Source organism: Amphiprion ocellaris, chromosome 7, assembly GCF_022539595.1.
Source record: "Amphiprion ocellaris isolate individual 3 ecotype Okinawa chromosome 7, ASM2253959v1, whole genome shotgun sequence".
In the NCBI taxonomy this organism is placed as follows: domain Eukaryota; kingdom Metazoa; phylum Chordata; class Actinopteri; family Pomacentridae; genus Amphiprion; species Amphiprion ocellaris.
In genome coordinates this window covers 16,096,019-16,123,516 of record NC_072772.1, presented here as the reverse complement: position 1 = coordinate 16,123,516, position 27,498 = coordinate 16,096,019, and the positions used below count along the sequence as shown (strand labels likewise).

Genomic DNA, 27,498 nt, shown 5'->3' with positions numbered 1-27,498 from the left:
AACTTACAAAACTAAATTATTGACAGTTTGAATATTTCAGTTCTCAACATTGTTGGTATCAAAGTCAACAAAGAAGAGAATTTGTTCAAAACAGAACAAAAATAAAACAACACATCATCACATTAATATTTCGTATTCCTGCCATTAACACAGAGTAGAGCTCTAATCCTGGCTGGCATGCTCCCTACAAGCCTGTCACACTGTTGAGGGGAATTTTTGTCCCATTCTTCTTGAATCACTGCCTAAATTCTTCTAAATTCTTTGCTTTACGCTTTGAAACAGACCTTTTGATAATCCACCACAGATTTTTAATGGGGCTCATGTCTGGGGATTGAACTGACCTCTCAAAGACCTGGATACTGATTCAGATTCAGAAAATTTTATTTGTCCCCAGGGGGCAATTAAATTAATTACTGTGCTCCTGCAGCCAAGTTCTACTGGTCCTGGATGTGTTCAAGGGGCATTATCTTGTTGAAACATCCAGTTTTGACCTCAACGAAACAGAGCATGTGCAGAAGGGAACATGTGGGTTTGGAGAATGGCACAACACTTAGCAGAGTTCAATGTCCCATCACAGACAGTGAGATGAACAACACCAGCAGCACTCATGCATCCCCCAACCATGATGCTGCCTCCACCATGCTTGACAGTAGATAACGTACATGTTAGAGATAATGCTTCTCTTGGCCTTCTGTGTACCCTCACATTAGCAGGAGGAAGATAAGGCTGGAAACTGGACTCATCTGACCACAGAATCTTCTTCCAGTTCCTGGCTGTCCAGTTCTTGTGTGCTTGGGCCCAACAACACCGGGCTAACCTCGGTCTCTCATTGATCAGAGGTTTCTTGACAGCCTTTTAGGACCTTCAGCTATGATCTAAAAGTCGGCCATATACAGTGCAGGTGGAACACTGGACACTAATTTGGTTTGACCACTGCTGCTGAATCTCCTGTGATGTCATTTGGTGGTTTTCCCTGCACGTGGATCAGGATGCGGTCATTTCTTGCTGAAGAAACCTTTGGACACCCAGATCTTGGTTTGTCTTCCAAGCTGTTGGTTCTTCTGTATTTCTGCAGAGTGTTTTCAACTACAAAAGGACTGCATCTGCATTTCCTGGCTATCTGGCGGCAGCTGTACCCTTCCTGGCTGAGAATCTGTATCATTAGACGTGTTTCCTGCATTAGGTTCCTTGTTTTAGCCGTTTTTGTCTCTGAAGAACTTTCAAACATGCTGGCTTTATATAGACATGAAGCACAGCAACAAAAATAGTTTCTTTTAATAAAAAGCACTACCTTCATTAGTAGATCACTGGCACCTAAATGACCCAATACTTTCTTCTGTATTTTTATGGAACCAATCAATTTTAAGTTTTAATGGGTTATTTAGGATTTGTTTAGTATTTTGGCTGTGACTGTACCAAATGAAATTGTACTTGAAGACCTAAGAGTGATGCTTAATGCAATATTTCACAAATGCATGGGGTGTCCAAAAACTTTTTTCCACCACTGTAAACCTCCAGTCTAAGAGGGAAATAAAGACAGACAAAAGACAATGGCAGTCCAGTAAAAAAACAAAATCTTTATTATTTTTCTAGAAGAACAGGCTGTTTTGGAAGGAGGTGTCAGGGAGATATTGGAGAGGTAAAAGCAGCCGAGGAATAGGGCGGAGTCAAATAGACCAGAGGCTGGGGCTAAAACCTGGATTTCTGTAGTTATGCCAGGGATCCCATTGGGTCCCAGGCAGGAAGTACAATGGGCTCCTGTTGCATCACCTCCAGGACATCAGGGGGAAGGAACCTCTTGTCTACCACCACCTCGTACACATACTCAGAGAACCAATCATCCGTCATGATGAGGTAACCTACAGAGACAAAAAAACAAAACCAACAAAACATTCAGCTGCTAAAATCTGGAAGAACAAAATTCCCAATTTGATGTTAGAGCTCAGCAGAACACTGGGGTTCTGTAAACAAGCAAATGTCAATCAAATTAAAGTCAAGCATTAGACAGATTTGGTGGTTTGAGTGTTTGATTTCAATAAAATAGTTCCATGCTGGGTGATGAGAAGCTTTTATGACTGATTTTGGGTAAATCTGACATGTCACAGACAAAAATTACAGCAAATGGTAAAATTAAAGTTAAATAAATTCCTGGATTACTGATTGCTTTATAGGTTGAAAATACAAATTCTGTGGGTGTTCCAAAATCTTCTTGGCAATTTATTATGTAGGAACACAAGACAAGGTGGCAAAAAAGTTCTTTTTAATAAAATCTAGCTAAAGCACATCAGCTCACCTTCACTACTCACACATGGTAAATATACCGTGTGCGACACAATAGCACGTTGTAATATTGGAGTAGTTAAGCCATCGTGGTACACTGCGGTTTCAAAATGGAAATGCTCAGCTACGGCGATAATGGCTTATTATCTTCATGACGTTTTCTCGCAAATATAAAGCACCACACGGACACATTAATGTGGGTAAAAGAAAAATAAAAGCATTTCTCGAAGGAGGTCTTTTGGCATGGATGTTTTATAGAACATTACACAACATTTCCATCGCAAATGCCTCCTTGGATTTAATTTAGAACACATTATGTCACTAATTATCATTTTAATTAATGACAGATGATTGTTTCTCCTCTTTTATTGAAAGGAAGGAGCAGAGGGAAAGTACACAGACTGTCACACCTTTCATTGCTTTTAAGTTCTCTTTACTACTAAACTATTTTTTCACTCTGCCTCACCCTTTAGTGCGGTTTGCATTCAACACTCGTGCCATCGGCTCTGCACGCCCACCCTGATAAAACTAAACAATGTCGGTCTCTTTTTTTTTCCCCTGTAGTCACACAAGGCCAAATCTGTTGGGGTTATGAAAGCACCGTGAACTTAGATTGACGGAAGGGGATGTTGGGATAGCATGATCCCTTTTTGGACGGGAATCCAGCCCCATCCTGAAATGATTAATTAAAATGAAAGATGTCTGGGCGTGTGTCCTCCACATAAATAACGACTGAAAGCTATATGAAACCAGCTCGAACCTAGCACTGAACTGACCCACATGGGAAGATTAATTAGAACTGGAATTCATGCAATTTTATTCTTCTTTTTCCATAATACCACCTTTTGCTCCAACTCTTCTTTCACCCTTTTCGTGTGTTCAGAGCTGAGCAAACGAGGTCTTCTCTCCCACTGTCAAGCTGACTTATCAAAGACGTCAGGGTAACCGCAACAACGTGCCACAGTTCAAAACAATGTATTGGGATGGCGTGTGTGTTGCATATCTGTGTTCTTCCAAGTACGCAAATCTTAGATGGCATGTTGCCTGGTTCTCACTGTGGTATCCATGTGTGTGTTGATGTGAGCTTCCTGGAACCTGCGTGTTGGGTGGCATTGTGTGTATGTGTGCGTGTGTGTGTGTGATAATGTTGGGTGTTATTTGGTTTTTGGGTTAGGCTGACTGTCCTGTCTCAGAACAGACTGATGCAGTGTAACCTAAAAAAAAGTGCAAAGCTGCCATCTTGCATTTAAACCTAAAGCTGCAATTCACAACGACACAGGACTGTCACTCGCCAAGAGAAAACATGCTTTTCATATAAATTTTGTCAAAACAAGCAGTCAAAGGCCCACTGAGGATACCATTGTGGAATCCGAACAGAAAATGTTCAGTTAAAATACGAGAACCGCTCAGGAGAATCACTTCCAACTCCACACTAGTGGTAAGTGTCGAGTAGATCAGATGAATGGTTGTCAAGAAAAATTAAGAATAGACAGATGCACAAAGACACCTACATTTACTAGAGAGATTAGAGAAGAGAGTGATTTGGACGTACCAACAAACCTTTTTGTCATTCTCCAAATTCAAACCGAATGCAACAGTTAAATGTATAGCAACAAGACTTGTGGTGCGTCCCAATATCCAAATAGACTGCGAGAAATACCAAAATGTCCAACCACAACCAGTGAGATTTTGCAGTATGCAAGCCAGCCTGCTTTCCTCACCATTCTGACCCACAATCCTCTGTGCAGGTACACAACATATGTCATGGTATCTTGCATGAGTACAAGTTGAGCCGCTGAGAGTACACAAGCAGACAGCAGCTCATTTTGCACTACAGATTGTGATGGATATACACTACCGTTCAAAAGTATCAATGAAGACAACATTAAATTAATCAGAAATGCAGTCTAGACATTGTTGATGGAATATCTACATAGGGGTACAGAGGCCCATTTCCAGCAACCATCATTCCTGTGTTCTAATGCTACATTGTGTTAGCTAATGGTGTTGAAAGGCTAATAGATGATTAGAAAACCCTTGTGCAATTATGTCAGCACATGAATAAAAGTGTGAGTTTTCATGGAAAGCATGAAATTGTCTGGGTGACTCCAAGCTTTTGAACGGTACTCTATGTGGAAAACGCAACATTATGATGCAGCAGGAGGTCACAATTGTATGTACACTTCATGAAACAGTGCATACTTTGTAAAGGCCACGATAGTACACGCCTAAAGTAAAAGAACAAAGTATTCAATTTGGAAATGCAGCCCAAGACTAATGCATCAGCTATGCTAGTTGATCTGTCAGGTAAAGTGGTGTATTGAACTAAATGCTAACATCAGCATGCTAATAAGCTAACACTGATAGCATGCCAATTTAAAATAGATTTATTTTTTACAATGGTTGCCATCTTATTTTAGCGTTCTAGCACGCTATTATTTTCTAAAAAACAATAAAGACCAATGTTATCATTATTGTTGTTGCTAATGGAAACCTTTATAGTTTTGCTAGCACTTGTCCATAAATTTACACTATGCAAAGCTTGGCATGAAGATGAAAATACAAGACTATAAAAATTAAAGCAGTATGGGATAAGCAGTATATTTTTGCCATTAATAGGCCAAAATTCCTTACTGCATTTTCAGCAAACCTCTGCACCTCATCCTCTGTTCTCAGGCTGTAGAACATCCAGCCCATGATGGGACATTTTGGACAATCACAAGTCTTTTTAAACACAGCAGATAGTATAAATACCAACAAAGTTTGTAGTAAGACCAAGATGTGGTGGCACAATGGGTGAGATGCAGGACTTTTGTTTGGGAAAGTGAGGTTTGAATCCTGAGCGAAGCCATGAATGAATGTTGACTTTTGGCTCGATTATCTTGTGTATATGGGGTATATGTGGTTTCTGCCAAGTGCAGCTTTAATCAACAGTAAAAAAAAACAAACAAAAAAAAAGGTTTTACGATTGTGGTAAATTTTTGTGCTTTGATGTATTTCCACCTGAAAAAATAAGAAGCTGGGTCCAGACTTGGAACTCCTGCATATAATTAAGACTTAAGAGGAGGTTGGCTGCGTCTATGATTAGAGGCATCTGTGAAATAATTTTGACACTTCACAGCCTACTTCTCAGGAAATCAAAGGGCACCTTTAAAGGAGGTAAAGAATTTGATTACAGTTTGGGTAAAAATAACGAGGATGAATTTAAAGCACACTTAAAAGCTACTGAAGGATCTATACCAAAGTCCTTACATATCATCTTCTTGCATTTACTTAATAGAATCACACTGGTAGGTAAATATTAAGTCACCATCTCTCCTTGTCAAACTATTGAAGGGCTCAAACACAAATCATGACAAATGTTAAGGAGTCACCTTCAGGCCAATGTCCTCTCAAATCGAAAATAAAAACCTCAGAGCGTGTTGCCAAACGTTTGTCTTAAAATGCATAAAAGTATGAGTTGTGGAGTGAGCAGAGCCATAACAGCACCTCAGAGAGGGCTTAAAGACGGGGGAAACAGAAAGTTAAACCTCTCACGAGAAACTCTTCAAGGTCAGGAAAAAAATTAAAGGGTCTAAAGGGAGCCATTAAGTCTTCGCAAACCTTATAAACACACTTCACTTTCTCTCTCTGCTCCTTCTTTCTACCACTAATCTTCAGCTTCTTCTTTGTCAATTTTCCAAAATCATCTTTACAGATATTCATCTTTGTTTTTACTTCTTTCTAACCGATTCTACCCTTGGAACATCTTTGTTTGAGCTTCATCTCTCTCCTCTCTCCTGCTTACTCTCCTCTCCTTTTCACTGCTTCTGCCTCGTTTTTCCCCCTTCAGCTTTTGTCAAACAAACAAAACCCTCGGATTCCCAAGTGAACTCCACTTCTCAAACTTTTGTTCTCAAAAACTTTATTAATTTGGCTTCAGACGGGCTGGGGGCCCTAGCCTTCCCCCCATCCGCTGGTGTTTATAGAATAAGATATGCGTGAAATACATTTGATTTGACTGAGGGGTTTTCACATGTTTTCCCAACAGTCACTAAGGTTTGTGGGTTCAAGCAAATATTGTGAGTCTGTGTGTTCCTCTCGTGTGTATATCTTGCATTGTATGTGTGTGCGCGAGTTGCCAGACGATGCATGACTGACCTGAAATACTCTCCTATAATTTGCAGTGGAATGTCGAGCTCAGAGATGGAGAGGAGAGGCAGCGAGGGTCAGAGGAAGATGAGAAACAATGATGAAAGGAAAGAGGGAAATAACAACAGTAGTCTGGTTCAGCGGTGCAGAGAACCTGCTGTGTTGTGAGGGGCAACCTTACTTACTTAATGACAAACATTTTACATTTTTTCCCCTAACGCATCAAAATGTCTTACTGGTAGTTCACGCAAGAGTGACTTAGGTCGTTAAATTCATTTTGAATTTGTGGTTAAAAAAAAAAAAAAAAAAAGGAAAAAAAAACCAACAAGTGACCACTAAAAAGTAACTGTCAAGTTCAAAAGTTCCTACTCTCCAAAGGGCGTCAGTGTGTTAGAGAGTTTAAAGCTGTTATGAAATCTCTCAACAGCGTAGGACCAAAATACATCTCTGACTAGATTTTACCCAATGAAACCTCTCGACCTCTCAAGTTCCTGTATTTATGTCTCTGTTTTTAACTTTCTCCTTTTAGGTCTATATTCTATTAATTAGCATTTTAGTGTTTTTTTTTTTTTTTTTGTCATTTTCAAAAACGTCTAAATCACTTTTGTATAAAAATATGCTCTTCAATAAACTTGCCTTGCCAGTGTAGAACATTTGTAACCGTAAGCGCTGCGCCATATCGTTATAATCTACAAAGACCCAGACACAGAAGAACTAAAACAAAGATGTTTAACAGCAGCATCAATTTCTTCTAATAGAACTGTTGTAATTAGAGGATATGCTTGCAGGAGCCCTGAAGGAATTCCCTCCCTGAGGATCTTAGACTGACAATATCATGGTATTCTTTCACAACTCTACTACATACTTTCATATATCATTCATTCATACATATTACTATGTACACTCTGCATGATTTTTTTTATCCTTAGTATTGTGTGTATTTTATTTTTTTCATTTATATGCTGGGTGTTTCTGTTTTGCTTGGTCTTATACCCTGTATTTTCATGTCTGCTTTGTGTAGCACATTCTAACTTACTTAGAAAGGTGCTGTAAAGAATATTATTCTTATTATTAGAGCTAACATGTGCAATTTTTCCCCATCATGATTAACTGTTCACATCTGACCCATGAATCTGCACAGCAGAACAGTCTTCACATTACTGAGTCAAAAATGAAAGATGCTACAGTCGCATTTTTGCTGCGTTGCTCCATCCAATTTTATTTACCTCCTCTGCCAAAATTGCAGAAACCGCAACACAAAAGAGCAATTGTTTGCCGACAGTTTTGAGAGAAAATGTGATGGTAGAAAGACATTTTTGGAGTAATCTGTGTGATCTGCAGCTACTTTTGTGTCTGAAGGATGAGTTCATTCAGTAACTGTGACTGTACCCAGAGGCACTGAGTTTAAAAAAAAGAAGTATGAGCAAAAAGAACACTAGAAAGTCCGCTGTGCCTGTGTGTCCCCGAGTCTTTATGAAACAGGACACAGCCAATTACAAGTTCATAAAGCAGAAACACAGGGGAACCTCTGTGTGTAATCCTGTTCTCAATTCGACTGATACAAACATGAAAATGATGGTTTATAACCAGACCAGATGGCTTTGTTGGAAGGATAGCATCTGTAAATGAATTCAAGACATCCAGGTGAAAGCAGCTATTTTAGAGGTTACCAGCGAACAATCTGTAACATATTAAACAAATCAGCCTATTTTACTGTGACATGGCAACTGCTTAAACACAGTTTTGTGGTGCTTCATGTCGGGTTAAATAGAAAGGAAAGAAATAAATAACACGCTCAAGATAAGGACTGAAAATACGAGTGGTGTTTTGTGTTACCTTTGTTCCCACGGTCATCGCCCCAGGAGTTTTCCACCCTCCACTTCTCGTAGCCTTCTTTCCCATCCTGAGAGGGAGACGATGGGGAGATAAGAGTGAGAATCGGAGGCGAGAGGAAAGAAAGTGTCCTGACAGCTGGGGTTACTTACAAAGGGGGAAATTGACAGCACTATGAAAAACTGCAGCGGATTAAAGCAGTGTAAACACACAGCAGGACTTTCATGCAAAAAACCCTGGGAAACTCTGAATGTGTGTATCTCTCTTGGTCAGTTTGTATATGTGCTGCATGTATACATGAGCTTGCTAAACAGTTATATACCTGTGGTGCATGTTTGTGTGAGCGTACCTTGTCTGTGACAGCGGTGAGGATCATAGCGTGGGTCATGAGGGAGTCACCGTATATCAGCCTCTCTGCCTTTGAAAGGTTCTTCACTGAAACTCCGAACACGAGCTCATGGTTGAACCTGCATGTCCACAAACAGAACCAGACAAAAAAAAATAAATCAAAGTTTACACACCCTCCTCTGCTGACAAAAGAAGTTGAAAACCCCCACGATTCCACCTATACACTCATGTAAAGAGAAAGGGCAAAGATTTGATAACCCCACGGATAACTATCTGTGTTATAATCCAGCAATCCTCAAATCTATTTTTAATAGAGGCAGGAGAAGAGATGTGATGACCATAAAAAGCCAAATGCACTGCCTTGATAAGTCTGGGGTTTTGCTAGGGTTAAAAGACAGTTCACCTTTTCATTTCTATCTTGAGCATGGCTGCAGAAATGAGGCTATATTAAGCCCCAGCCTCATTGCAGTTATAATCTACTGACACAAGAAACAATCTGTCTGAAAGATGAGTTTCAGCAGAGATGATACCAGACATTCGGCACCATTCTGGTTTGGTTCAGCGGGCAAATTTAAGCCTGGCGCCAGAAACTCAGACACAGACGCTGCGGAAAAACAAGCTACTTTTCCTCTGTAGAGAGACTGACACCTGATAAAAAGCTGCTCATACAAGGATTTGGCACAGATAAATTTGATCTTTTCTTTAAAAGGAAAGATGTACAGTTTTTTTTACATCTGTCCTAACACAACACTCAGTTGTCAGTATGTACATTAATAAAAGTTTGGCTTGCTGTAATCACTCCTCCTATCCATTCCTAATGCACTTAAAATGTAAGTGATGGAGGACAAAATCCACAGTCCTCTTCTTGTCCAAAACTGTACTCCAGTTTATCTTTTTTTAAATGCACAACTCCAACAGAAATAACAAAAAGTTCTAGCCTCTTAAGCACATAATTCCCTCATTTCAGTTACTTACAGCACACTGAAATATACTCACACATTCATGTCGTTAATGCCCAGCTTGCCGTGGAAATGCTTCCCAACATCGCAACCAAACCACACTGCCTAAGAGGGGTGGGAGAGAGAAAAACATTAGTCATGCTCACGATGATCAATTTCACACATTCAAACGAGGCTAAAGCGAACACACCCACTTCTTCATGCCCGTTTGTCCTGACCTACCTCTCCCTCTTTGATGGACTCAGCTGCAGCCTTTTTCAGCAGCTGTATGGGCTGGTTGTTGTACAGAGTGCTGCGACCTCCAACCATGTTACCCAGGAACTCCACACTGTACAGCTTCCCATAAGGGTTCTGGGGCCGTGGGTCATTTACAAGGCAGACCTAAGGATCAGGAGTTACCATACAAGCTCAGAGACTGTTCGGGAAGTTGGTAGTAGATGATACGGCTTATTTACTGTGTCTAAGTGGGCACTTACTTTGTCCTGAATGTTGTATAGGGGTTTGACATGCTCCCTGTAGAATTCCTGGGGGGTGACAGGTCCCATGCGATGGAAGTTCTTGTCCTTGTCCCTGTACTCCCAACAGATGGTCTCAGGAGGGCTGCCTAGACAAACGCTGGCCACCCGGAACACCTGCAGAGCAAAAAGACGGTCAAGGTCTTTACAAAACTGCACCCAAACATTAAAAATCTGGCTCTAAAGGTACACAAACCCATGTTCAATTCATATTTAGCGCTCACTGGCAGTCAAAAACTCAACAGAAGTCCTACCAGTTCTGGTTAATATTTGTATTTGTCTGTTGTTTTTTTTATATTTTCGCGACATGCACTTATCTAACCCCTCCACCTCCATATCTGTCCTTGCATGCACTCATTCATCAGTATGTGGAGTTCTCTCAATTTTCCATATATTTTCCCCTCTACAGTGCTCCCCTCCCCTCCATCTTTCCTTATCCCACCATTTGCACCGCACATCCTTTCCCTCCCTCCGCCATGTGTGTCTTCCTGCAGCGCAGAAGTTCAGACTGAGTTCCTGTGGGCTAAATCGGGTTGTTTGGACTGGGCTGTCTGTCAATCTGGCCTTTCAAACCTCTGATATAGTTATCTCTGGAATTTCCCCCCTTTTGCTTTTCACTTCTCCCATCCTCAGCCCTCCTCTCCCGGGACTCTCCACATGTTTTTCCTATCAAATAAGAAGGGATTGAGAAATTCAAATGCAGCGCAGATTATTGTTGGTGGCAGATAAAAGAAGAGCAACTAGACGGTGATATATTGGTTTAACGAAAAGCAGACGCACGTGTACAACGGATCGACAGCATAGTGAGCTCTGTTCTGATTGCACCGATGAATGGTAATACATCACTCTCACCGCTTCGACTCTGGATGTCAGAAAGGACAAATTTCCAATAGACTTTCACGCTGAATTTTTATTGACTATTTCTGCTGATATCCAGAGAAATTAACCTTCTGTCTAGCTGAATATAGAGCTGAAGGGGGGATTATTTTTGGCCAGGCCCAGAGAAATGTAGCAGCCATGGCAGCAGTTTCTCATGCTTAGTCAACACATATTAAATTCCCCCTACATAAAGATGACATTCTTGCTTTTGGTTAAGTAGACATTGAGCTCACTAAGCGTTCTATTCTCACCCCAGCAATGCTCGCACAGAGACAAACACACCAAAAAAAAAATGCATAAATTCAGGCCTGGCATACTCAAACAAACAACCTCCTTCTTCATTACAGAAAAGCGTAAAGTCACAAAAGAGCAGACATACACAAAAATACACACATGAGCTGAGTCAACAAAAGCATCTGTTCAACCCCTTTCACCGCCATCTCCAAGCTAACCTTGTTCAGCTACTTTGTTTAGACTGCCTTGCGGGCAGGATGACATGCTGAGGTGTCCATCCCCTTGTCTCGTCTGTGTTTGCCCAGATGCCCCTCAGTACCTTTACAAGACGCCTCGACTACCTCTTGACCTTGCCCTTGTCTCTTTCTTCCAATAACAACTCTGCTCTTCCTGGTTACTTTAAACCTTTCCACTCACTTTACAGTTTTTCTTTCAGATGCCGCGACACATACTGTAAGCCTTAATGCCAGGTCAGCCTTGGGCCCACTCATCACGGCGGGCAAGGCAAATAAACTAGGTGTGAGGAAAAAGCTGGGCCGGCAGAAAGAGCCCTCAGTCGGAGAACAAACAGAGCCAATGACATCAGAGCAGGATCAATATTGAAACACCTGTCGCCTCAGTGACAGACAGGGAGTGACAGGGAAAGGGTGAGGGAGATACGGGGGGGTGACAAAACAGTAATAATAACACCACAGACATATTGAATTGTTTTAGGATGTATTTGCGAATCGTATATCAATGTAATGTGTGTGATTTGACATTTACACAACATGTATTTGCCAGTCTAAGCTGGAATTTAATTTTTCGTAAATATTTTGAGACAACAAATACATTATAGTTGCATTTTCAACTTAGAATTTACAATAATCTGAGCCTAAGACCTCAAGACTAAATGTCAACTCCTTCATTAACCCAACATGCATTATTCCTAAAATCTGCAGCACTTGCCTCATGCTTGGAACTTCAACAGCCATGTCATACGTATCTTACTATTCTAAACATCTGAACTGTTAATATGTTTCAGGATCCAGCTGTTGTAAAGGATGATGATGGAGTCGGTTAACATGCAGCTTTGTCTTCGACTCATCCGGCTCTAGCGGAGGGTCCACCCCATGTCTGTCTCAGTTCTGTGACAGGCCAGTTTGCATGTCTTGCTATAAACAATGAGCTGACTTGCTGCACGCTATTCAGGCTAACTGTGGCTAATGTTTGATAGCACATGCGCTCCAGTGTTGATTGGGCTGCCATTTCGCTGCACGTTTATTTGTTTTATGTGACCCAAACAAACAAATCCCCTGGAGAGACTAACACATACACTAAGGAGGCAAAATATTACAATATACAGTATGGAAAAAGAAAATATATGCATCTTTGAGCTAGGCAAGACTCCAGCCTTCTATGCTGTCGACATGTTTCACAAAAAGCAATACATGGGGAAAAAGGTGCTTATTGCACCTTGACTGAATGCAGGATAGCACTGCAAAACACATTACAGGCAGTTTACACCAACAGTAAAGCACAAAAGAGACAAGTATATGTACATATAATTCTGTACAGTCTTTGGAAAATGTAATATTAATCTTATTTCTGTATTTTAAAGCCATTTGTGTCACTGTCTGTTGTGTAAAATATGCTCTATAAATAACTATAAATAACTTAAAGTCCATTGAAATCCTGAAACTGATTTACTGGAATGTAAAAAGTTATCAAAATCTTACAAAGCTGCTAAGCAGCACCAACTCAAACTTAGCAAAGGATGTTTTCAGTAAGCTCTTAATTGATTTAGTTTCTCAGACTAAAACCGAAAATGCAACTTCATTTGCATTTATTATCTGTCATATTCGTGAAGAGTGTACCACCCACTTGGAACAATTTGCATACCCATCACGGAGTGATTATTTTATTACATTATTAAACACTTTATGGCAGAAACGGAATATTGAATTTAATTTGATCAGTTTCTTTTTAAATGAGTGGAGTAAACATTCTTTGTATTTTGTAATTTTTTTTGTATATATAAGTCAAAATAAAATCAGAGAATCATGTTTTGCTTTGAAAATACACAAGTTAATTTTGGCTTTTTATACAAATAATTTAAGACTTTTTAAAAATCATGGTACTGATGTACAAATTAAACATGCGGCTCAGACATTCAAGATGCACAATTATGGGGTTGAAACTGGCTCTCACTCAACTGATGCCAAATTGAGGCAAACCATGCGCCTTGCTGCTACTCTGAAGTGAATTTATAACTTTTGTCTAGAAGCTGGACTTGTGAGTGTAAGCAAATGACACCATGCAAACAGTTTAGATAAAAATGAGTGAGGTTTTGATTAAACTTCCATGTTTAGTAAACATGCAACACATGTGCTCATTGTTAAATTCTACCAATTGTGCAGAGAAATTCAAGAAATGTAAGAGGACCACTCTGTGCTGGCTATTCCTGCGGCCCCTTAACAATGACACATACGCAGGAACCCACCCGCATCGAGCAACAAATCAACCGAGCCAAGACCCTGCAGCACCGGGCCTGTGAGCTACAGCGAGAAGGTTCCTCTGTGAGTTGATGGCCGTCTCATAAATTAGACTTGTCTGAAGAATCACTCTGTGAGTTCAGAGCCAAGACCAGAGCTGCACATGGTGTTTCTGATTCCATGACGCAATGGAGCATGGAAAGGCTACAATCGTGGCGTGAGGGATACCATCTGTGTATGTTTCATGTGTGTGAAGTAGCGCATGTGTATGTACAGTTTCCAGTGATTGTGCCTTTTTTTTTTTTTTTGTGCGTATGAGTGGCGTCTACTTGTCCATACAAGTGATAGAACAGGAGCATGGGCGCACATTCAATACAGCATGAAAGAGAAAGCCTGGCTTTGAAAGTTAAACTAATCGTCTCTGCCTCGGTGCAGCGTATGGATACTGTCTTCCTAACAATCTCTAAAGACAAACAGTCGCGGCGCACAGCAGCGGTTTGCCCACTGTTACTGCAGGTGCATGTTAAAGTGGGTTAAGCTTTTTCGCTAGGGTTGTCAGATAAATGTTATCTGCTTGGTTTGAGCGAATGTGCCTGACCAGTGTTAACAGAAACAATAGATTCTTGAGACGCAAAGCGATTCATTTAAATCAAGTGCACCCGGGGTACAGTAAGTGGAAGCAGAGACGTTGACCCCGGTTGCCTGTCATGGGAGCGTGCGTGGGGCTGGCATGATGAAGACCAGGGCACAGCCACAGCCGCCACGTAGGGAGGGGTGGACAGGATCACTTCCACACACGCCAAAGTAGGACTGACACTGCACTTTGATCCTGAGAAACACATGTGCACGCATAGATGCAAACGCATGTGAACATGTAGAGGAAACACTAGCTTCCCATTTGCAAGAGTCCAAGAAAACCAGCATACGTAAGCCTACAAATACACAAGGCGCTCATATCCACAAACACAGTTTTGGACATGCGGTTCATGATCTGTGAAATCACCAATTTATTTGTAAACCCGATCTGCACAAACAGTTCCCAAAAGTGCTCGGCTACAACAAAAACAAAGCAATGCTACAATGCTAGGACATAACGTCATGCAAATGCATCACTTGACTGACAAGCGCTGCCTGTTTCTCCATGAGCTAATGACAGTCATTAGATGTCTGCGTCGTTAATAAGAAGTCAGCCGTCTGAAGTGTGTCAGATCAATCACAATTCACAGAGCTAATATGCTAACACTGCTGTTGGAGCTGGAGGCGAGTCAAACTTGAGACCAGAACGACTTGTCATCTTGATGGTTTGGGAGCACACAGCTGACAGCCAGTGTACCAGAGTCAAATAAAAATATCATATAATTTCACAACAAATCCAGCACTAATGTGTTTTCACTTATACTACCAAACAGGCTTTTCAAATGATGATTTAGATTAATCTGATGGCATGATTTAAAAGGGGTTCTGGGACATTTGAGGATGAAAATATTTTCATCCTCAGCTGTTTTATTGGTCATTTGTTCATCATTATTAAATTATGTGGAATAGTTATTTAGCTATTCAGACATTCAGCATGCAGATCCTCAAGTTAAAGAAGCGGTTACCAACATAGTTCCACTCTATACTTTCATTTCTCTTGATCAACTTTAGGGAATACACAGTATTTACATTTTTACAGACATCATGCAACAACTGCTGTGGTAATTTCCGCTGATAATGCTAACATTTATTTTTCCAATTTCTCACAGTACAACATGCAGAGTCCGCCTAAGTTAGACAAGTGCCATGCTTCCAACACAAACAGTTTATATATTTAATGATAACCTTGATCCCAATGTATTATTTTTCAAATATTTCATATATACATATGCTGACTGACATATTCAAATTTGGTTGACATGAACTAAATAACAAATGGGCTTTTAAATACACATTATAATCTACTGTCAGAGCGAAAGGATCATATTTCTGAAAATTCCATTAAAAAAAGTTCAATCTATACATATAGCATAATTTGACATCTCTTACTAATGCATCAAAAACATGGAAACAATATAATTAGTGATTTCGATAATTGGAAAAAAATACACATCATTAATTTTTTTGCATTGCTGTGTGTACCTTAATGACTGAATTATTAGAAATGCTGCAGGTAAACTGCACTTGCAACAATATCCTCAAACAATTTGGCTCTCTTTACGCCCTTATGTTGTTCTTTTGACATGACCCAATGCTCCATCACCACTGGCCTGACAGAATGGTGCGCCGCAAAACAAACCACTTCCAGGTGGACAAACAAACACGGCCGTGCAGTGTGGCGGGAGCAGTCTTCACTGTTGCACAACGTATGTTTGCGTATGTACAAGTCACGTGTGCGTGTGTGGCGATGGCCGTGCGTCCATGGAGGTGCACTGAGACACGAGGGACTGTTTAAACAAGCAACCAGCGAGGAGCACACTACGACCTAATAGCTGACAACAAAGGCTGCTTAACCAGACCCTGTGCTGTGTGCAGTCGTCTGAATGGGAGATTGATTGACTGGCCCCTCACACACACACACACACAGGAAGCCTGAAAAAAGCTTCACATCTACAAAGCGCAACCTGCACCACCTACAAGTACATACACTGTGGGGCACATTGCTGTATCTCACTGGCAGAATAAATGCATGTTATACACGTTGTGCATGTGTTTGTTAACATGTACATATACTCCTTTCTGTTAAAGCAGAATACCTTGTATTTTTGTTTTGGAGGCGAATATGTCTCCACTTTCCAACATCACATGCTAGCCTGTTCCATAAACAAGATGGTTATCTTTAACAGTGTGACATGTGCAGCAGTGTGCAGGAGATTGTTTTCATTTGTTGCTTTAAAGACCATAGTTCAGAAATGACATGGGCACATACTTGTATGCTGGACATGTAACATGGAGAAAAAAAAGAAAGAAAAAATCAAAACAGAAGATAAGCTTGCTGCCTTCAAAAAAGAACGGAAAAAATAATTGGAAAAATTGAATGAAAGACTGTTAAAAATAACGTTATTGTGTATTTGCAGGCGCCTGCAGGCATTTTTCAGGTTCCGTTGTAGACTTCTTAATTGTTTAAGCTTTCTATGCAAGACACCGTTACCCGAACATGCACCGAGGTTAAACAAATGCTTATTCAACTACACGGTTTCCTCTCTGTGCCACATGTGCCAACAATGAATTGCTTAAAATATAGGCAGCTGGCATGCTGCTGCACTGGAGCCACTTGTGCAGGTAAAGCACTCATATGTTGAGTTACATCAATGTGATATTAAATCCTAAATGATGCACATATAAAATGACAAGTTAAACTATTTGACTTTTTATTACATTTAATGTTTTTTTAAAAAATGCTTAAAAATGACCCCTCCTATTTAGATGGAATTTTGACATTTACTTAATGGACGTCAAGTGCATATCAAACACAGCACTGCTACATTACAATTTCCTGCATCTCTTTAAAATGTCTTAACAATGACAGTTTTAATTGTAGCATATCAGCATAGCTTTTAAAAAAATTATTCAATGATTAAACCTGACTTTAAAAGGCATTACACGCAGGCTGCTTTTAGATGTTGCTCATCTCAGTTATATATTATTTGACAGCTCCCTCTTCTGGTAAAAATGGAACAATGGTATAAATAAAACCAGCATTTCTGTCATTTCAACATGTCAGCAGTGTGTGCGAAGAATAATCATCATTACATTGTGTAAGCAGCACATATTGCAGTGATACAGGGTCTCTTATTTCTTATCTCTTTTCCACTAAACTTTTCCAGCTGCTCCTCATATAAATGTTACTTGTAACAAGAGGTAGCATGTGTTTACTTTCTTTGGATGCCTACATCTTTTGGAGTCAACATCCATATTGTCTTCACACTTCAAGGATTATTGGCCAACCTCTGCAACACTCTCTTCTGACAGCTCACAACAAGAGCATGCTTCTCTTAAACTTTCCATCTGAGTCCCTCACTTTAATGCATCGGCTGAAGACCTCTATATCCATCAGTCTATTGTGCTACTTAACCAGGACCAGCATGCTGCCAAATGAGATTTGAATTCAGCAATCATGTTTTGTATGTACGTTTGTAATACCATTATGATGCAGTATGAATGAGAACATCTGTTAAAGAGTTACATGTGCATTGTGTTAGTGATTGTGTGTCCACTGCTTGGAAAGAAATTGCAGTGTAAGCTGACAAAAACTATGGAAGCACAGGAACTAAACACAGGAACTGAACTAGAAACATCTCAACTCCACACTTCTGTTTGCATGGCTGCCGTCACTGACAAACTACGAAGTCCTATCTTGTTGTAAATTTAAGCAATTATGGATGAAACACTGCTGGCAGCCTTACTGGAAGCTCCATCCTTCCTCTAACACTTGTATGTAAAACTATTAAGTGTTTTACATGCATTAGTTTTGCTTTAGTGCATTACTATTATGAAAATAATTAATAAATTAAGCTTTATTTCTAGTAGCCCAGTAAGGAGTCTGGCTACACGTACCTTTCAAACATGGTATGAAAGTGCTTACTTAATTTGTAAATGACTGTATATAGTTGTAGCAGCTGTGTGTCTGTGATCAATCAGCATCATTCACTGTCCAATAGCCAGAAAAAAATACTCACTGACTCACAACGATGAAAATGAGAAATTAATTGAAATACTGTCGATATTGCAATTTCATTATAACATAATAACTAATAAATGGGCGAACAAACACATTAAAATAGGGCACTAAACTAAATAAAATAGCACAGGAAATTGTGTGGATGACAAGGATAAACAAACAGCTGCTCCACCCTCAGTAAATCTACTACTTGCAGCTTTGGCTGAGTGCGATTCTTCAGTGTGGAATCTCCACACTTGTGATCTATACACAACAGTGGTCACTGAAAACTTAGTACTTAAACTAGCTATACACACATCTCATTTTATACTGCAGTGGATGCAATATTCGTCAACTAATTAGCTCTTTTTATTTGAAAATGCAATGACCCCAAATGTCTCCACTTGGCAAAAGGTCTGAACATTCAGCCCCGCAACTCTGCCCTGATAGTTCCTGAACTTTTGGAAAGTACCACACTCTGAAGAGGGACATTTTGGCACCTGCAACTATTCCAGAGAAACTACGGCAAGCAATCATTGTTAGAAATGTCAAAAGTCGTTATTACTAGTCCCATTGTTGCCCACGATGCTGTTCATGCAAGGCTTCTTATTAGATATTAGCATAGCAAAGCATTAGAGCAGTGTTGGCTGTAATGTAAACACAACGAAAATGTGAAACTTCTCAGCAAGGAGTTTAAACGAGCTTTTGTTCATGAGACTTGCTTCTCTTTGGCTTCAGAAATTTGGCTTCATGTTGCTCTGACATGGCAGTAAATGGCTTTTGATGTAATTATATCTGTAGTGCCTCTAATTGAAGATATCTGTAATTACTTTTTGACCAGGCAGAATATGCAACATCACCTTGACTAGTCACAACAGCACGGTCAGGAGCAGCCGCTGCGGTCTGAATCACATACTTTTTTTTTTTTTTTTTTTAAACTTAAAATATGTACGTACTGTTTAAAGCAGTATACATAATTGGTACATACTACTTCGTCATAATAATGCACCTTAAACTTTAACCGCTGCACTCACAATGTATGTGTGTATGTCTGTTAGAATGACTGGTAAAGCTTGCTGGCTTGCATATTTCGAAATCTGACCTGATGTAATGGGACATCCTAGTATTTTTGGCAAACTACATTTGACGTACTGCGCACCAGAACATGCTAAATCCTTTTCTGGTATACTATATAGAATACTAGCATGGATATAGGATTGCAGCCAACTTCTTGCCCTCAGCTGTCACCTCACAGAAGTCCACAGTGAGAGCCCCTAGTCCACTAATACTGACCCACCCCACCCCCATGCATGTTGACTTTGAGGAGACTACACACCACGTTTCATACTATGTATATACTGCATACCTCTTATCTCATATCCACCGTGTATGCTGTCATTTATCCATATTTTATTGTGCTGTCTTAGCACTCTCTGCAGTTACAATAAAGCTAAATCTATTGTGACTGAATCTAAAAAAAAGACGATGTAATATATCTTAAATTGAGGGGAAATAAACCTCGCTTGAACTGCAGTTACAACAAGCCAAAACTGAATTATACTATCTGAAAATGGGATTAAAATTAGTCATAATTCAGCTGCAGATATGCACGCTGTGAAATGTGGATATCTGCAGATTAATTGTAGTGTAATGAGAAACCCCACTTAGACAAATTGGAACAGATACGCAACTTGACAAGGAAGAAATAAATTACGGGTATCAGCGACGCCTATCGATTGTAACTAATATATGTTCAAATGGCTTGCCATGTGGTACAAAATTCTGTGCATACTTTCTACAGTCAAACATAACTTATGTTCCTCAAAAAGTCTGTGGTGTCCAAAAACAGCTGTATGTGCTCTTTCAGTCTCACCTCCTCTATCATGGAGTCCACAGCATCAGAAAGTTCAGCTTTAGTGGCATCACTGGCCACCATGTTCCTCAGTCTTAGGCAGTATTCTCTCAGCTATAGGGAAAAAACAAAAGTCAGCACAGCCTGAATCACATGACTAATTGATGAGAGGCTTACATGAGCTTGATTGAATTAGTTTAAACTCAAAGAAAGGTGTAAATGAACCTTATGGTTGAGGATGTCATTCATTCTGCGTGAGGCCTCTGAGCTGTGTGACTCTGGAAAGCATTTCTTTGGAATGACGCCATACTTTTCTGAAGAAAGGACATTTTAAAACAACATTTTTAATCCAGTCAGACAAATAAGATTAGTGTCTCACAGAAACAGTGTTTTCTGGTGTTACAGAAGGCACACATCACATCATCTTCATTTAAGGGGAATATTAACCAAACACTTTTACAGTTACACGGGTTACTCAAGTATCAACATGAACTTTGTGTTACTCTGACTATGTGTCATGATGAGAACTAACCAATGAGGTTGACCAGCATGTCCCACTGTCCTCCGTCGTTAGTTGGATTGGAGAGAAGGAACTGGACTAGACGTCCGTCCACTGGCTCCTTCCTCTGTGCCGTCTCCACACAGGCCTGAAGAAAGTAGTAGCAGCGCTCTATCTGTAGAAAATAAAAACACAACAGAGAGACATGGTAAGGAAACATAACATGTAATGCAGACTTGTAGATGGGAGTTAGACTTGAGGCATAAAAATGAGCAAATGAAAGCCCTCTTAAAAAAAAACAAAAAACAAAACACTTCCCTTTACATGAGATTTGAAAACAAAAACATTTAGGTATCCAGTTTCTACCTGCAAAAAACTAAAAAGATTAAATAAGACGGTGCCAGGCAGGTCTCATATAGCCACCAATTATGAGACTTACACCTTTATAAGATTTGCAGCTTTGTAACAGAACATTACTATCAGAGTTTTGAAAGGAAAACATGTAAAAGCATGTGGTCATTTATTAAATGGTCAACGTTCAGAAGGCTTGTAATTCGTTCACGATGTGACTTGAGGTCTGGGGTCAAATTTTTGGAAGCCTTAAGATTTGACTTACACTTGCTCCAAGACTTGCAACTCTACACCTCTGATATAATGTAACCAACTGGCTCTGAAGGGGCAGGATATTCCTGGGGCACAACATTTCCTTTTTCCATGTTTGGAACTAATATTGTACACAGTGAAAGTCCCAACGTCTTCCACTTGTCACAAAGAAAAGGTGTATTCATGGCAGAACCACTACCTGTCTAAACATATGAAAGAAAAAGACGCAACCCAGTGAGCACCAACCAGGATTTTAGCTTCAATTTCAAGCTGGGTAATGCGTGAATGTTTACGAAATGTCTTTCGAATTAGCTAAACTGCAGTTACAAGATCAACATGTCTCCAAGAATTAATTTGTTTGAGCACATTCATGATTGAGATCATTTGTCCACTTGTAGGTGGAAAGAGATACAATATTCAGTTTAAAGGCATTTCTCTAAAGTCACACTGCCTTGGCTGGTGAGATATGATCTATACAAAGACATCACATTAATGTAATCAATGTGTCATTGAAAACATTATCAACATGGATCTATGTAGGCCCTATGCTGTTAACAAAATGCTTCTGGAACATTGAATACATTAATGTAAAATAAGAACAAGCATTACATGCTGTAACACCAATGCATGAGTGCTTAGAGGTTACAGTCTCAACACATCCAAAGGCAAAACCTGCCCTTCCAGTATAAGCAATATCACCCTGTATTCTAGTCTGCAGGACCGGTTTCGCTTGGTAGCTTAAGATTCAAGTTAACATCAAGGTTGTGAGAATGATTCCTGTCACTGCTATTGGTTTTCCCTGCAAAATCTATTTTTGTTTTTGTTCGATAGGTTCTAAAATGATGGCAGGCTACTATTTGCACATTAGAGAATAAAAATGTTCACTGTTGCAAATCCCTGTGAAACAGGGTTTAAACGTTCAATCAACATCTTAAAATAGCCTGTGGAAAAAAAAAATCTATTTTGAACCTCTTTTCACTGATGACCATATTCACTTTTTAAATGTCTTTTCAACAGGAAAAATCTTCACTGGGAAGACCAGAGAGAGAAAGAGACATAAAAACATTTAGAGGGGTGTCACTGTGACGTCGGCCCTGGAAGAGCACTGACCCCTACACACAAAAGGGGGTTTTAGGTGGACAATGACCTTATAGTAGTAGAGTGCCGCATAATAATACTGCACTAATGCACACGGGCGCACACACGCACATAGCATCCTGACTGCAAAACAACAAAAACATCCATTTGCCAGAATGTGACAAAATTCCTGACTTAAAAAAATGTAAGAAAAGCAAATACACTACCGTTCAAAAGTTTGGGGTCACTTAGAATTGGCCTTATTTTTGAAAGAAAAGCATTTTTTTTTCCAATGAAGATAACATTAAATGAATCACAAATATAGTCTAGACATTGCTAATGTGGTAAATGACTATTCTAGCTGGAAACGGCTGATTTTTAATGGAATATCTACATAGGGGTACAGAGGAACATTTCCAGCAACCATCACTCCTGTGTTCTAATGCTACATTGTGTTAGCTAATGGTGTTAAAAGGCTAATTGATGATTAGAAAACCCTTGTGTAATTATGTTAGCACATGAATAAAAGTGTGAGTTTTCATAGAAAACATGAAACTGCCTGGGTGACTCCAAACTTTTGAACTCTATTGTATCTACAACAAATAAAAAGGAGTCCAAAAGGAATGAAGTCTGTGCTTTTACTGTATTTCTTACCTTATCCCAGAAAAAGAGATAGGACTGACTAAACTCAAACTCCTCTATGTTAAACTTCTTCATGAAGGGAAGTCGCATGACGTTGAGGCACGAGAAGATCCAACATCTCCCTAATGGTAAAAAGAAGACAGGTTTTGAGGTAAATAAAAGCTAAATACAGGACTGTATAAGCAACAGGCATGTGTACATATTCATTAGCACTCCTCAAGCTGGTAGGCTCATTAGATCCCTCTAATGAATATTAGAAAATAATCACTGTATAGACACCATGATCAGGCCAACAAATGCATGTGGATGTATTGCAAGGCTAGATGATGTTTTTTAGCTTAATGTGGGAGTTGGATGGACCCATTTGGAAAAAAAGGGTTTCATGTCTCTGGAGTCTTTTTCTGGGCAATGGCTGTCTGAGGGGGAGGATAAATGCATTTATCAGCTTCCCATCTACAGTCTGCTGTAGAATGTGGTAGGCATGGTCTGTCTTCAAGATGCTTGAAGTGCAACCATCTCTAGATTTGTTGGAGACATTTAATCTATTTTTGAAACAAGACTGACTTCTGTGGCCCACACTATATCCACCAACACATAAGTTATTCCAGCTGCTCCAGCTTGTTGGGAGGCACTGTAATACACGTCCCTAGAACAGCAAACCCAGCACCGTTACACCCAGAGTTTAGTACAGGGGGAATGAAGAAGTGGCTAGTGGTGATTTAATTGAGATCTCTCTATTAACTGATATCAATCATCTGATTTATAAATGTCACAATAAATTCATGAGAACACATTGCAAAAACTGTTACCCAAAAATCATAAACAATGACAGAAGATGTGAAAAAATGAATTATGAAAGACCTAGACCTAGAACCAAGGGCTAAGACAATGTCTATATACAGGTGGGTGACAAATGAAAGGAAAGACCAACATGAAGTGTTGTGTTGGGTCACCAAATGCTGCCAGAACACGTTCAGTAGTGTACAATGACAATAATTCCCCAATGCTGTGTAATTCTGGCCTGGAGGGATAGAACATCATTCTTCCAAAAGATATTCACTCATTTAGTGTTTTGTTGATGGCAGTCTAACCCTTCAGTCCATTATTACCCGCAGGTGTCCACTTAGGTTGAGATCTGGTGACTGTGAACACCATAGCATCTGATTCACATCATTTTCAAACTAATCAAAGCATTCAGTGACCCCTTGCATCCTATGGATAGGGGCAATGTCATCCTGAAAGAGACCATTCTCATCAGAATAGGATAAGAGTGATGATTAAGAACAACTTTGTACTGACTTGCAGTCATTCCCCACTGTAGGGTTACAAGTAGGCACAAACCATGCCATAAAAAATGCCCACCACAGCATAACGATGCCATTGAATCCCCTCACTGAAGAGGTCAAGCATCCAGGCCTGTACCGTTCTACTGGTAAACACCACACATCATCCACCTGCTTGTGGGGAACATGATGAAGGATGACTCATCGGACCGTTTCCACATCTTTGCAGACCGGTGCCTGTGGTTTCTGCAGCACTAAACATTGAAATCTGCTTTCATCTTTGTGTTAAGGGGTTTAAATACTGCAACTCTACTTTCTTAATTTCCTCGTCTGTGTAAATGTATATAAGCTGTTCTTCCTGGCAGGGTGATCACACCCTGCACTGACATTCTCAGTCGCCTGAGGAAGAGTTGCACTTCCCTTTTCCTTACATATCACTCTAAAGAAATAGAATCACAGTCATCAAATCTGCACAGTCAACTACAATTTCCAGTCCTGTGTATCCATGTCAAATTTGAATGCAGATTTATTATTGCAAAATTATTCACTTCCTCCACTAGCAAGTTAAGCCATCTTTGTGACTAAAGCTCCTGTTATCTGTGCCCCAACAATGAACTCTCTTTCAAAGTCAAATAGATCTTTTCCTCCTCCCATCTTGATACAGAATCAGAATGTGTATCAAGATGCTATTAGCTTCTTGGTATAACGCAGTGCACCTGTATGGAAGAATCTGCAATAGTTGTGTTTAACAAGTTATTTATTCGGGTTTTCTTTAATTTGTCGCCCTTGTGTAACCAGTGGAACCAATCAGTGTGTAATCATGAATGCAACTGCGCTGCATTTTGTCTTACCTGAGTTTTTCTGGTTGGTGACGGGTTTGCCCTCTGTGGGGATAGAGTGCTGGAAGATGTGCACAGTATCCTGGACAGTCTGTCGGTGCAGACAAACCTCCAGTGGGTCGATGCAGGTTGACACATTCTGGGCCAACAGGTAACGTGGCTCGGCCCTCAGCCGCTTAAGAAAGGCGGCTACCTTCTCCTGACTCAAACCTGAAGAAGGGAAAGAAGAGGGGAATAATAAAAAGGCAAAACAGAAATGAATTGCAAAAAAAAAATTAAGAAGGAAGCACAAGCACAAATAAAGTTAACTTGGAATAGGAAGTCTTTCACGGCAGACAGATGTTGAAATCGAAGAGGAGGGATTTCCTATAGTCCCAGTTCGCTTGACTCATCTGTGCACTTAAAGCGTGCATGCTTCCCATTTAGGATCCGACTTACGAGCACTCACACACTCAGATGTCACAATAATGCCTGTAAACACCAGATCAATAGTCATAAACCAACAGCACATCCTTTATTAAAAGCTATAACTGTCTGGCGCTTCCCTTTTTCCACCAGCCACACAGAGCTTATAGCAGCCTATCAAGGACGTTAAATACAATTACGATTAGAGCTCTGATAAAGAATGGCGAACATACTGGGAAAACGGAGAGGCAGTAGCAGTAAACATGGACAAAAATCGAGAATGCTTTCTAGTAGTACTATAAGAGGCCTGAGGGAGCCGAGGGCTGATCAGAGCTGGCTGGTATCACTCATCTGGCTCCATCTGTGAGAAGAACACACTGGAAAGCTTGTCTAGTCCTGCTGGATGGGAGAAGGAGGGGTGCACTTTGACAGAATCAAACTGGCACTGGTGTGTGGTTTGTGATTCCGTCAAATAATAGTGCAGAGCAATTAAACATCGAGAGGGACATTGCCTAGTCATGCATGCTGCCTAGAGTTCGACCCGTCTCAGCTGCGTACTGTTATTTTCCATCCGCACAGGGCTGAAATGCACTGACCGTCGCAGATTAGGACAGTGTCAAACTTCATTAAGTGTCATGCTCTTGTTATCAGGGGGAAAAAAAGCAGAAGCAAGCCTAAGGCAGAGAATATTTTGAGAGCTGGCCTGCATGGGGTCCTGTGTCAACATAACCGTGTTTTCCTTACGGTGCAACAGCAGAATTTCTTTGACACTGATGGGTGTGGATAGACAACGAAGGGGAAAGAGTAAGTGACAAAGGTTCAGTCTGTTACAGGGAATTAGCCGACAGCTTTAAATTGACAGCACCTCATTCAAACACAACATAGGGAAGGGTGTGTGCTGCAAAGTGCATACTACAAAGGTTAACTAAAGGGTCAGTTACTTGGCTGGTCAGGTTGTTATTCAACAAGTGAGGGTATGAATGGTGAGGGGTGGCTTTCTATGGAGAGGGGCCAAGCACAGGCAGCTAGGGTGACTTGCATATTTACACATCGGTGGTTATACAGCTGGGTTTATATTAGCTAAGCACTTTATTTCGCCCATCACTGCTCCATGTGCAAAGGGCTGAACTACAGCTGGAATGAAGCCTAAAAGTGGAGGATTGGCAGGCACCTATTGTAGCTGGCAAAATCGCAGGACAAAGGTCAGCATATTATGACTCTATGAAGGTCCTTGTTGTAACTAAAACTTTTAAATGTAGGAAGGACCTGTCTAAACGGGGAACAGTCAGTTAAAATAGGACTTACATATACGACCAAAGCCCGAACCTTTGCCTACTACTGTAGAAGAGTTATAAAACCAGTGGTAAGAAGCAATCTTACCCAACTGGTGTGGCTGGCAAAAAGCCAACTTTAACCTACTGAAAGAGTTATGAAACCGTTCTCTTTTACGGTAAAAAAAAAAAAAACCTTGCTTCCTAACGAAAACCGCCGTCACTTTAAAGAGTTTGACAGGTTCTTGCTTTTCCAAGTCCATCCAATCTAGCTAGCTGCACAGGCTAACATGCCCAGTTCCTGTAGCTGGAAACAGTTTTCAACCAACAATTAAAGCTGTGTTAGCTTCCTGTATGTACTGCTTGGATGTTGGTACCATGCTCACGATCTGTCGGCACGAACTGTCAACCTAGTGAAGAAAACCGCGGCTAAGCCATGCTAACAGGCTGGCGTGCTAACGCAATGACTGCTAGCTTAGCCTGTTAGCTCCCTCAGCTGTCATTCTGTATCTGCCGAACTCATGCTGCCGGAGACACGAAGCAGCGCCGCTGAAACGGGACAGAAAGCCGCTCTACTTACCAGTTTCCATGTTCCCGAGGAGCTTGAGGAGCGTTGTCTGTTGTCCTGAAAAGTCGCTGGCTCTTTGTTTATCTCATTCACCGACAGTCAGTGTGGTCACGGGGTGCGCTCGTTTATGGACTCCCGGTCGGTGTTTGACGTGGCGGTTGGGCGGAGTT

General features: G+C 40.4%; 1 protein-coding gene across 1 annotated transcript; it reads right to left on the bottom strand.

Annotated features, from left to right (window-relative positions):
• Positions 1 to 1,557: 1,557 nt before the first annotated feature.
• Positions 1,558 to 27,498, bottom strand: blmh (bleomycin hydrolase). The gene is made up of 12 exons (XM_023299009.3): positions 27,341 to 27,498; positions 25,097 to 25,294; positions 22,975 to 23,084; positions 20,674 to 20,815; positions 20,367 to 20,455; positions 20,163 to 20,255; positions 10,028 to 10,183; positions 9,774 to 9,932; positions 9,589 to 9,656; positions 8,594 to 8,711; positions 8,248 to 8,314; positions 1,558 to 1,859 (listed from the first exon to the last, which is right to left on the bottom strand). Exons 1-12 carry the CDS (start codon positions 27,348 to 27,350, stop codon positions 1,711 to 1,713), a joined length of 1,359 nt encoding a protein of 452 aa, XP_023154777.1. The 5' UTR covers positions 27,351 to 27,498; the 3' UTR covers positions 1,558 to 1,710.

What these genes read in the sequence shown, in the direction of transcription:
- blmh (XM_023299009.3), bottom strand. An exon ending in CATGCTGGTCAACCTCATTG is followed by an intron (nt 20,456 to 20,673) that starts GTTAGTTCTCAT and finishes TCCTTTCTTCAG; the next exon opens with AAAAGTATGGCGTCATTCCA. An exon ending in CGATGACCGTGGGAACAAAG is followed by an intron (nt 1,860 to 8,247) that starts GTAACACAAAAC and finishes TTGTCTCTGTAG; the next exon opens with GTTACCTCATCATGACGGAT.